The sequence below is a fragment of the Ochotona princeps genome, chromosome 2 (assembly GCF_030435755.1).
Source record: "Ochotona princeps isolate mOchPri1 chromosome 2, mOchPri1.hap1, whole genome shotgun sequence".
Lineage (NCBI taxonomy): Eukaryota > Metazoa > Chordata > Mammalia > Lagomorpha > Ochotonidae > Ochotona > Ochotona princeps.
The window spans coordinates 98,193,008-98,205,405 of NC_080833.1; the positions used below are offsets into that span (position 1 = coordinate 98,193,008).

Here is a 12,398-nt window from a genome sequence, read left to right on the forward strand (position 1 = left end):
ATTTTGTTACAACTCGTGCAGACACCAAATACCTCTCCTCCAAAACTAGCAGCCTCACTGACCTTTGTTGCAAGCCTCTTCCTGTCTCCTTTTTTGAGTCTCCATTGGGGCCCGAGCCCAGGCCTTCCTCCAAGTTGGGGGCAGCCCATCCAGAGCCAGCGCCAGCAGTGATTTGCCTTCTGATGAGGTTCCGCTAACTTCCCTTAAGCACCGCAATCAAGACGCACAGGGTCCTGGGCTGCAGGGCAGGTAATGCAAGGATTAGGCAGCTTTGGCTCTGGAATGCAGAGCAAAGTTTGGACCTACAGACTTCCCTAGGTAATCAGGCCTGGTTTAAGCTAATTGGTGAGACCACTTCCCATTCCCCCAAATCACCGTGCCCCACGGACAGCGGGCTCTGGCTGCAGGTGGGGCCGCCCAGGGAGCCCACGGATGTACCGCAGGATGTCCTCCTTTTGAAGCTTTCCTATCACTCCCACTAAGGAGAAAAACGACCCGAGGGGTAGGCACCACGGATGCTTCCAAAATTTAATAAATAATGATTTTCTTTAAAACTGTATAAACTATAAATTACCATGCAGTCCTTATAATTTAAAATAATTTACAGGTTGAGGTAGGGAGGGGAGCCCAGGAGAGTGTGGGAGGTGGGTGGGAGGGGCCACGGGCGGCTCAGCCCCTTCGCGAAGCTTTCCTGCTGAGCACGCACACGCAAGCCGTGTCTATGCGGATGAAACGCCAGGCCGCCTGCTTATCGTCCGTGGTCAGCGCTTTGACGAACGTGTGAGTTGTGGTGCAGTATGAGTTCCAGTGCTTCGAGTCGATGCCGCGGCAACCGCTATCCACGGGGTTGGGGTCTCGGCACTTGGTCTCAAAAAAGTACTGTTTGAACACACTGTTGTTGATGTTCACCTCACCTAGCACCTTCACCTCCTTGCCCTTGATGTCCGTGGCCGTGGTCTTATCTCCCACCCACACGCTGACACTGTCACACACCGAGAACTCGCCCATGTGGAAGACCGGGTGGCTGGGCGAGCGCTTCCTCCTTTGAGTCCTGTTGGAGAGGGAGTCCGTGTCAGCCTCCAGGTCCACCTCCTCAATGTCCACGGCCACCAGTGGGGGCTGGGTGCTGAACAGCACGCGAGGGGAACGTAGGCGCCGTTTCTTAAAGAGTCTGGGATCCACAGTGATGTTGCGGGTCTGCCCTGCCACGCGGGCAGCTATTGCCACGGCAGGGGCTGCGCGGGCTCTGCGGAGGGCTGTGTCCAGGGAATGCTGCAGTTTAGTCCAGTGGGCCTGGGGCGTGCCGTGTGCTGCTGGGACATTGCTGTCTGTATGGGGTTCTGCCTGGATGCCGATCAGTAAAGCTGTGATCAGAGTGTAGAACAACATGGACATTACGCTATGCACCTGGAGGGAAAAAGAAACCAGAGGGATTATTCCCTGGCTCATGAGTGAAGGTTGCCAGAAGGCATCCTGACTTCCCAAGAAGATCCTGGGTGGCTCCACTTGATGGGACTCTGGGTGAAGAAGCCCTGATTTGTGTCATGCAAACAGAGACATCTGGTAGTACAAGCGCATGCAGCTACACTGGGAGCCCAAGCACAGACTAGAGCCACCTCTGATGGCCTCTGATGAACGACCAGGGCTTGGGACAGATGTCCTGGAATTCTCCCCAGTAGCTGTGCATGTAGCATCACATAGAATCCTGTGAGCTCTCTGGCTGCCAGTGTGAGGTATGCATGCAGGGAAGGCAGGGGAATGAGGATGGCACTTCTCCCAGCACTTGCGTCTTGGACATGACAGTGCTGGGTTGCACAACAGCATTGCCTCCCCTCTGGTAAGGCCTGGTGGGAAGGAGGGGTGTAACAGGGGTGGTGGATGTTGTGGGGAGGAGCTGCTGGGCATGTGTGGAATCCTTGCCACTGAATACTCCCCTTCAAGACTGAAGATCTGATGGCTCAGCACCCTTGTTGCAAAGCCATGTGGCCCTAGGCTCATTCAACCCATGTGTCTATTCAGCCAGCATCCCACACACAGACATACAACTGATAATCGGTCTTCCTTGTGCTAATTTCATTTATTTCTTCTATGTGTCTCACCAGGCGAATGGGGATCAGGGACCTGAAATTAATCCTTTATATTAACAATCATTAGAATTTAAATAGCAAAATGATCAACACTGACTAAAGTTTAGGATTTCAATGGAAATAGGGGACATATTGCTTTCTGTTCTCTGTGACCTCCCTCTTCAGACTCTCCTTGGGTGAGTTCATCCTCTTCTAAGGAGTCCATTGAAATCCCTGCACCGTGATGCCCACACCTGGAACTCTTTATGGTCTGCTCTCTTAAAGCCAGTTCTAAGCTTCCTGTGTCCTGGGGGACAGCTCTCCAAGGCATCCCAAACCAGTATCTACATGCTCAGCATCCTTGCTGGCTCTCTTCCTGCCCCCCCCCTTTAATACATGTTAAGCAGCAGTGGCCCCATTTGCGACCACTTGATGAGTTGTACTCTGTTGCAGTAAGGAGCCATGTGTTTTTCTGCATCTTCCTTTTCCCATGACTAGAATCATTAACCCTCGTCTGCCAGTTCTGAGCCTCAGCTCCTCCCAGAACCAGCCTCTTCTCTGCCTTTGGTTGAGCTGCAGTAGCAGCTCTTGATGTTGTGCATTCACTCCTCTCCTCAGCCCCTGTGCCTCTACCTGGAGCCATGGGAACAGTCTCACACCTGATATCTTGGACTCTGGTGCCTTCCACCGCTTCCTGCCCTGACTGCCCCACTACATGGCTTCTCAAAGGCCTGCTCTGTGCCTAGGAAGCCAGCAGGGGCTGTTCAGTCTGGCAGTTGGACCCACCTCAACAGAGTTTTTATTGCAGGCATAGGGAATTCCTCCAGGGTAGTGCCTGTTCTGTGCCTCCCCATGGTTTTCCTTGCTTCAGACACTTGTCACCAGACTTTCCCTCTGCCCTGCCTGCCAGGGACTTTTTCTGTTCTTTGTCTCTGCAGGTTGGAATCCCTCCTGCTGTCTTCAACATCACCTCCGCTGCAGACTTTTCTCTCATTTCAAGGACCTAACTCTCCCTTCTCAGTCTCTTCAAGCGCTTGCTTTACATTTCCTGTGGTGGTAGCACCCTCTTCTTATCCTCACTGCTAAAGGGCAGATTTCAGACTGCAGACAGGCAAACATCCTACTCATCTGTGTTGCCTCCATGGCTAGCAATGTCAAGCAGAACCAGTTCCAAGAACCAGTAAGCATGAAAGACAACTTCCCTTCCTGCCACATTCCTGAGTTTATCCATCTAAGCTGTGAGGTTGAAGTGTTTTCCAACACGGGTTTTTTTTTTTTAAATTTCAAGCAGTTAAAAGATTTGCTATGCTACCTAGCTTTTGATTGTTTTACTTCCCTGAGTTTACAAGGTTCCTCATGGGTAGCACAGCTTCTAAATTCACTATCAAGCTACCAAAGGGCTCTGGAAGGCATTCAGTCACAATTGAGGTTAGCATTCTGGGGCAGAATCCTTCATGGATATCTGAAAATGTCTCAGATATGTATCTCTCATTTGGATTTTATATGAAAGGAAAATTTAAACAAATATTTGATTTGTTCTTAATTGTGTACTCCTGGATTCCTTCAAAATTTAAAGAGTCTCATTTTAAAAGTCATCAGGTGATTGCAAAGCAAAGAATAAGCAAGTATGTTTAGGAAAGAACAGGGCAAGTATGTTTTCTATCTTAGTGATACAACCCCAGTTTGGAAAGGAACAACCCCTCCTTGCTGGAAATGAGCTGGGGATGGGACAGGGGCCGGGGTTATTTATTTATTTTCACAAAACAACCTTTGACGCCTCCTCCTGAAGTGGTGATAGAGCTCTATGTGGCTTCACTGAGCAGAGCTCTGCAGCCCAGGGATTTCCTTAGCCAAGGAAGGGGTGATGGGGGCTCACGTGAAGGAACACATTCTACCTAAAGTGCAAATGCCCTTTTTTAAAAATCCTGCTCCTCCATGGAAGGGAAGAAAAATGACTGAAAAGGTGAGAAACAGAAGACCAGCAAGATGACTTCAATCCAGCCATGGTGGCAGCCTGCCTAGCACTAGTGCCCTCTCTCAGATATGGTGGTGCACTCTGTGTGGATTTCCCACAGTGCACACACTTGGAAAGCATGGGACCATTCCTGCATTGGGGGAATGAGCTTCCTGCAATGTTGGCCTTGTGTGAATAGGTGATGGAACTATCAGACAGAGCTCAGCCACTGGATGGAATCCTTGTGCCTAGGATGGCAGATGTTACTGAAAGATTTAATGACCGTGTCTGTGGAGGTACTTGTACAAGAGTGTAAAGTAATTTCTGCCTTAGAGAGGGACAAGTCAAGAGCTGTTATTGATTCTGAAACCAAAGATGGGATCCATGACTCGAGGTCATTAATTGCTGATGGAAGAAACTCTCGCGGTCCTTGCCATCTTCTGAGAGAAGGTCAAGGGTCTTCCTTGCATTACACTTGACTTCTGCTCTCAGTACAAAGTGGCTGATGTCTTCAGTTGTAAAGAATCAGACACCATTGACTGTTGGAGGCTGCACTGCATGTGATAGGGGCTTTCTAATTTCCTTGGGAGGTGTCCCATACCCCTGAGATGTCCTGGGTTGAATAGAGAAACAAACAAACAAAAGAGCTAAAACCAGTGCTTCTGCCAGCATTTCCCAGTCAGGATTCCTTGGAGGATGTGATGCTTGGAAGGGACACCAGAGATTGAAGTTCAGAGATTCCCATCATTGGTGCATCAGAATTGCCTGAAGAGTCTGCCCGGCCAAGACTGTTGGATTATACCCCAGAACCTGTGATTCCATAGGTCTTGGGTGAGGGGAATGCGCATCCACATTTCTAGTGAGTTTTCAAGTGCTGCTGCCACTCTGTGGTCTCATTTTTAGAACTGCCAATTGAGCCAATTCTATAATTTGACAAAGGAGAGAGATGAGCATTTGAGATGCTAAGTGACTAGGGGTCATGCCGCTAGAGTATGCCAGGCCTGGCTGGCATTGCCACTTAAGCCAGAGGCCACGTTTCATAGCTGACAGGATATGATATATGTTGATTCCACTCCCAATGCCAAAATGAAATTTCTCTTTAACACAGTGTGAGTTTTACCTTCCTGAGGCCACAAATCCAGATCCTAAGGAACATTTTATTGTTCATTGCTGGTTTTTTACTGGTTTATAAGGTTGCAAGGCATCACATAGATTTAATCCAAAAGCAGTGAAAATGTCCATGATAGAAATATTTGGCCGGACAGCACCAGCAGCAGATGAAGGAATCTGGGCTTACTGGCCTCCTTCAGAACAGGTTTGCATGGCTGCACAGAATCTATGGTTCTTGGTTCTGGTATCTTAAAAAGAATGAGGTGAAATAAAAGTGATTATCACTGTGATGGTTTCAACAGGGTTTGGTTCCCAAACTCAAGTAGATAGCTAATCCCCAAATTCAAAGGTTAAAGATACTGAAAGGTTAGGAAATTGATCCAACTGCAAAAGCTAGGAGGTGAGCCTAAAGATTTGGGTGTGTTGGAGGCGTGTCCTTGGAGGGCAGTTCTCATAGGAGAGTTGGTTATAAAACTAAGTTGGAGTTCCTCTTTCTGGCTTTTGCACTCACTCTCTGCTTCCGGGCTGGTGGTGCAACCATTCCTCTACCACTTCCACTGTCCCCCTCCAGACTCACCCGTTAGTTGAATCAACAGAGCCCAGTGGGTCTTGAACTGTGAATCTCCACAGCTGTGAACCAAAGGACACCTTCTTCCTTCATAAGTACATTGCGTGAAGGACTTAGTTTTAGTGGTGATAGACAGACTAAAACCATCATCATTTATTGGACATATTTAATTACTCATCACAACAAACCTGAGAACTGGGCCACGTTATTCCTATTTCACACATGAGGAAACTGACAGGTAGTGAAATAAAGTAAGTGGGACATAGGTGCATACCTGGACAAAGTGGAACTCTGAGCCTGGACTGTCCGTATCTGATCTACAACTCTTCCCCCATGCATTGGTCAGAGGCTTGAAGAGCAACCGTGGACCCTCCATCTAACAAGGCTGACTGTTCAGTCAGGTGAGTCATGTGGATCGCCTGACTGTTACTGTCTATCATTTGGAGTCCCTAGATTCTGTTACATTAAAGGTGGGGCAGCTCACACTCTTGATAAGATTTTGGAAACTGTGCAGGGACATCCTTCCAGGAGGCCCATGTCGGCTGGTCACTCAGAGCCATGGCAGAGCCCCACTGGTCAGCAGGTGCCCCATAGGTGCTTACCTCAATGTGGCCAGGACAGAAAGCTGCTCCCTTGGAAAAGCCGTTATTGGGCCCAGACACTGTACTGAGCTTGGGTCCAGCATGCCATCCAGCCCCCTGGACTGCACGACCACAGGCCAGAACTCTGTGGAGGGGAGAGGTGGCATTAGATGGGTTCTTCTACCACATTCTTAACAACTGGGAGAGATATGCCAACAGGACAAGTCCTTTTCCTCTGAATTCTGGGATTTTGCTAGACTTAGGGTCCAGGAAGGAGCAAAGACCAAGTTACTGATATTGTGAAGGGTCTGACCTTGCAGGAACTTGCAGTGGCACCTGGCTCTCACTCTTTCCTGTGCTGATGCACTTTTTTGGCCTGGACATAGCCCAAGGCTGATTTCATACCTGGTACAGGTGCCTCCAGACCTGCACCAAAGTCCTGTTTCAGCAGACCCAAATCTATCACCATGGAGGAATTCATTGTACGCATTATACATTCATAGATATAGCAGACCCAACTCTGGAAAAAGCCTAGTTATAACCGATAACTGGCAATTCAGAACTTGATGCTTTGATGAAAATGTAGATGAATTACAGAGGCAAACAAGACACCTGAGCACTTGGCAGACAACAAGAAACTGCACAAATCTAGGACCTACATCATAGGAACCAAATAGAAGGAATTCAAAGCCTTGGAGATGATGAAATGCGAAAAAATATCCTATTCAATTATAAGTTATAGTTTCTGGAAACAATGGAAGGCTTCTAGTCTCTCACGTCGACACACTTAATATTCACAGCTGCTTATCAGTTCATTCATTCAACAATGTTTCCTGAGCACCTACTATGTGCCAAGCCCTGTCCTTGGTGCTAGGAACACAGTGAATGGGACAGACAAGTCTCTATTCTCGTGGAGTTTACTGACTTGTAGAAATGAACATGATATTTTCATATTCTCCATGTGCCCCCCAGGCGGGAAGCAGGTACACTGACAGAGCTGACAGGTGCACTGCAGGTATGATGCTCAATGTAAGTTCCCTGAGCACAAATCCTGCAAGCTGAGATCTGAAGGATGAGAAGGACTAGGGCAGACAGCATTTTGGGAAGAAGGAAAAGCCAGTGCAAAGATGCTGAAATAGAAACAGGCCAATGTAACTGAACGTGAGTGGAAGGGACCTTGGGATGCACTGGAGGAATAGAAAGACCCAGACTAACAGGGACACAGCAGGGAGCTATGGTGTTATCCTCAGGGCAGCAGGAAGTGAAGGCTGTGAGCAGGACAGCAGTTTGGCATATTTTACGAATGAATGAACTATGGCCATCATGGAATTTGTTGTAGAATGGGGTAGTCCATCACCCACAAAAGTTCTAGAATGACATAATTGTCTTTCCTGTCTATTCTTTCCAATTCCCTGAATCTCCAGCTCAGATTTGTTTCCAGTGTGGATCGCCACCATGTGTCTTCCTTCAGCCTCCTCTCGTCTTGTGCTATGGAAGCACACGTCAGCACAGGCCCCAGGGATCCCCAAGTCTGTTCATTCAGAGCAGCTGCAAGCCAGGAATATAGCCTGGAGTTGCTCTCCTCCACCAAAGGTCATGAAAACGAACTCCTGGGTGTGTCCATTTTTCTTCCCACCCTCTGGAAAAATTCCTCTTTGCCTCTTTTTCTGGTAATTCACCAGAAAAACCTTCCAATACTCTACTAGAGTTAAGGTCTCCAAGGAAAACTTACTCAGACACTCTTAAGCAAGACTAAAGAACTTTGTTTTGCTCTCCTATATTAGATATAACACAACTGAAAGCACAGCATGTCTCAGGCAGGAGGTGGGTATCATCTGACCCACCGTCAAGGAGAGGAGCTCATCTACTTTCACATACTTTTCCAAGGGTGTTTGACTAAAGCTGTCAGGTCATGAGGCTGGGGCCCATAGATCTGACTACTGACCTTGTTCACTCTGATTTCCTAGGACACTCAGCATTGTTTAAGTGCCTGTGATCTGGCCCATTCACAGGGCAGGGAGCTGTCACAGAAGATAGTGAAGGTCTCCTCTGGCTCTGAGTGTCCGTGATCCCATGAGAGTTATGTCCACTCTGCACATTACTGGAGGCTCACGTAGTGCTTTCCTCATCCAAGCATTGGAATTTATTTATTTCACTAATTAGACATTTGGCAGGTCCTATGCCATTCACTTTGCCAGGTGCCAGGCACATATTTAATATTGAGACACAGAAGGCAGTGAATAAGAAGAAGCATTTAAACTGAACCATGTTATATAGACCTGATATGATAGGGTAATGTAGTAGAGGAAGAAATTAAATTAGTTTTATCTGCCCAGACTACTTAGAGACATATGTCCATAGAGGAGGTAATATCTGAGCAGAATTTTAAGAATTGGTAGGAGTTCATTAGGGTGGGAAGGAAGGAAAGCTATCACTCAGTTCCAGAATTCAGGGCTTAGCAGTGGCTATGAGAAGGATGGAAGGAGCACCTTATTGGCCTTATACGCTGGCATCAGCAGGTGCCAGTGAATTTGCAGATTTCACTACTGTGGCCAGCCTGCTTTACTGCCTCCTTCAGGACACATAAAACTCCTTCCTTTAATCTTTGCAAAACCATGGAAGTGAGAGTAACTCCCTATGGGAATATTTTGATTATTCTACCATAAACAAAGATGTCCTCAGCTAAATATCTTGAATGAGAAGGTCAGTCTAAATGATAAATTCCACAGCTTCTAGGCATACCTTCCTTCTTGGAGGATTGACTGTAAATAAACCTCAGTCAGTTCTTTGGCTGTGTTCAGCACCATCTAGGTGCATGTCAGGGCCCCTTGGCAATCTTATCTAGGCACCTACACATTTTTGTCCCTGATATATCTACATTAGAAACCAGTAGCATTTAAATTGAATTTGATTTCAGAGTCCCAACTTTCACTAGCATGAGATGTTGTCCAGCACTCCCTATGCCGTTGACCTTCTCTTGTTTTGTTATGGGCAGTTTGCTACTGGGCTAGAAAATGCATTTACAGAGTATTGAAACACTAAATAGTTTTCATTGATATTGTCATCATGTTCAATCTCATGTTAGTGAAAGTTGGGGCTCTAATAGCAAATCCAATTTAAATGTTGCCAATTTCTAATGTGAATGCAGAATCAAATAACTCAAATGCAAATGTCTGTATGGAAACCGCATGTGTTCTCCTGTGGGTACTCCCTTAAGCAGAAGTCAGATGACTCCCACACTTTGGATAAAAGAAGATCCCAGCTTATCTGAAGTGCAACCTCTGTTCCTTCTTACAGGTCCCAAGAGGATACTAATATCATCTGGTGCACCTTTTTTGATCTTGGCCTGGCCTATGTTTCATGCTTAATATGGTGTTTCTCAAAGCATCGTCCATAGAGGTACTGAGTATTGTGGAACTTGCTAGAAGAGCAAATTCTCCTCCACAGAACTACTGCATCAGAGTGAGACATTCTGGCTTAACAAGTCCAGCAGGTGATTCTGATGTATGCTGAAGTTTAAGAACCATGGCTTTAGAAGGAGGTTCTATTCTGATCTTCAGAATACAAGGTGAGGGTTCCAAGGCGCAGAAAGACCTGACCTGTGGACTGCTAACTTTACTGTACCTTTCCACAGGACAGCCTCTGGTATGCTAAGGCTCTTTTCCTTTCTGGACCATGTTCCCAGGACCCAGCATTCCAGAATCCTGGCCCAAGCAGCTCTAAGCCTGGTAGAGCTGGAGGGAGACAGAGACATCTTTGGAGCAACTTGAGGTTAAGACTGTCTGCATAGCTCCCTCTTGATGATTGCCTCAACCTTCCCATCACTTACGTTCTCATTGCTGTTCCAGCAAAGAAACCTATGTTACTGGCAAACTGTCCAAAAACCCTAGCATTGTGTAATTCCTGGAGCTTTTTGTGCCTCTGCTAGCAGTTTGTTGGGAGAGTGAAAGGCATTAGCTGGAACTATTTAAATCTACTAATGCCACTGAGCAGCACCCTCTCCCTCCACCGTCACCTTCACCCTGCCCTGGTCTCCAAGCTGGAGTTTGGAGAAAAATTTTTGTCCATCTCTCTGGATCCTGCTTTCTGCTTTCTCCCACACCCCTGTCCCAGTCACTCCATTAGTGATTCTCAACCTGAGTCACACACTGTAGTTTCCTAGGGGTTCCACATTCTCCACTACTTATGTCTCTCCGCTTAGTGGTATAGACTTAAGTGATCTAGAATGTGCTTGGACAGCAGAACTTGTAATTCTCCCAAGGTGATTCCAATATAAGGAAAGGGTGAAGAGCCACTGGGGTGCAGAAAGAACAGACTTAGGATTGGCTGCAGTGAGCTGGTGGTTGAGAACAACAATCAGGAAATTAATATCTCAGCCCATAGAAAGCACAAGTGTGGTCACATGACAAATGATAAGAAGCTCTGAAGAGCCAGCTTGCAGACTCCCAGAAACACTGTCCCTAATATCACCATGTAATTGACATTTGTACCTTGTTTTCTTTTTACTCTTTGCATGCCACTTAAAGCGTTCCTTGGTGTTGGAGCTATAATTGGCTTATTACAAATAAGCCCAAGGACTATGTTGACATTTTGAATACCAACGACTTGGGGATGCTTGACCCAAATCCATGCACCACTCAACATCTACTCCGGAGAAATGGCTAGCCCCTGGAGCAGCTCACATGGTATCAAAGATGCCAGGGTAGCTGTAGCCTCCTTCCTCACAGTTTCCACCTGATAGGATTCTGTGCACTGAGAAGTCACTGGGAATGTCAGGGTTAAGAGACCATGTAGCTGAGGGGATAATACAAATTGCGGTAGCCTGCTGTGATTTTCATGGCTGCAACAGTTCCCCTTCATTCTCTCCTCCCTCTATGCTTTCTTACTCTGGGCCTGCACACAAAGGGAAAAGGACTTTGAAGTCTTTCACGTTCAAGTCTGTTTTCCTAATTTTTAGCCCAATCAGAAGTTTTCTAGTATGGAATATGACCGCAAGGATAGCTGACTAAGAGCTCTTTTTTTGGAAAACAATTTCAATTTTGGCCATTTTGAGATGATTTGATGTGCTTTAACTATTTAGTGGTTTTGGCACATCCAATAGGAAAATAGTGCATCTGGCACCAAGAGCTGAGGAAGACAACGAGGTTCAGCGGAACTGCTGTTCTTTGTGACTGAGCATTTCAGCACTGATCATTCTAAAGTGCCTCATCACATTTCCCTGAGCAAGAGAAATGGTCCCATGTCTGTGTCAGGGAGAGATATGGGGGAGAATCAGAAAACTCTTCAGAGCATTGCCTGCAGCAGAGTGAGGCAGCTCCAGGAAGTGGGCATTGTTGTTGGCTGCCCTTGAGCTTCAGAACCAAAGATGAGTGGCCTTCCACAGTAGGTGGCTGCATGACGCTCCTAATAGGAGCAATTCAAAAGCTGTGTAATGGCCAACAGAAGTTGGGGAACGGCAAGGACAAAGTAGCAGAAGACACAGCAGCATTCCGTTACAGAGTGGAAGGCAGAAAGAATGCTTTTGCAAAAGTGTGCTAGTAACAGTCCCAGGAGTAGAGCCCATCAGCTTAGTAATACTAGTGCTCTATCTACCATCTGCAGCTGAGTGCCAAAAACAATCCAACATCGTTTCAAACTTTTTCTTTGACCCTAAGAAAACATCTCCTTGGTTCCAACTGGCTGATCTTGAAACCACATTCACACACAAAAAAATGTATTTCAGCTATGCTTTCAGTCTTTCCCTGTTCTGCTGTTCCCATACTTGGGACTAAGAACATGGAGCACTATTGAGGAAAAAGGACTCTTAAGCTGTCGGAGACACAGTTTATATTCAGTAATCATGGTGCCCACCGAGGCCTGTAACTCGGCAGATTTTGGATGGATACCTGGATTAGAACACATGAATGAAAACGAGACAGTGCCAGGGGATGTTAACTTGGTTCCCAGTGCTCAATTCCATGTGCTTCACAGGATTAAATATCCTCTACTCTTCTGGAGCTATAGCCTTTTCCCCCTCAGTGTGTGGTATGTTTTCCAAAGCCATAGGTCAAGAAACATTATAATGCAGAAGTCTCTAATGCAAGTCAGATGGAGCTTCAGATCCAAAACCTCTGAAAGAA

The 12,398-nt window shown here is 46.7% G+C and overlaps 1 protein-coding gene across 3 annotated transcripts in view; it reads right to left on the reverse strand.

Annotated features, from left to right (window-relative positions):
* Positions 1 to 514: 514 nt before the first annotated feature.
* NGF (nerve growth factor) overlaps positions 515 to 12,398 on the reverse strand; it is a 51,452-nt gene continuing 39,568 nt past the window's right edge. For 2 of the 3 annotated variants that reach the window (XM_004581879.2, XM_058660099.1), the window contains exons 2-3: positions 6,301 to 6,424; positions 515 to 1,407 (exon numbers count right to left, since the gene is read on the reverse strand). In XM_004581879.2, coding sequence (XP_004581936.1) covers positions 670 to 1,395 — 726 coding nt within the window. In that variant the 5' untranslated portion in view covers positions 1,396 to 1,407; positions 6,301 to 6,424 and the 3' untranslated portion in view covers positions 515 to 669. The remainder of the gene's footprint in view (positions 1,408 to 6,300; positions 6,425 to 12,398) is intronic. The other variant, XM_058660098.1, reaches the window with a different exon arrangement.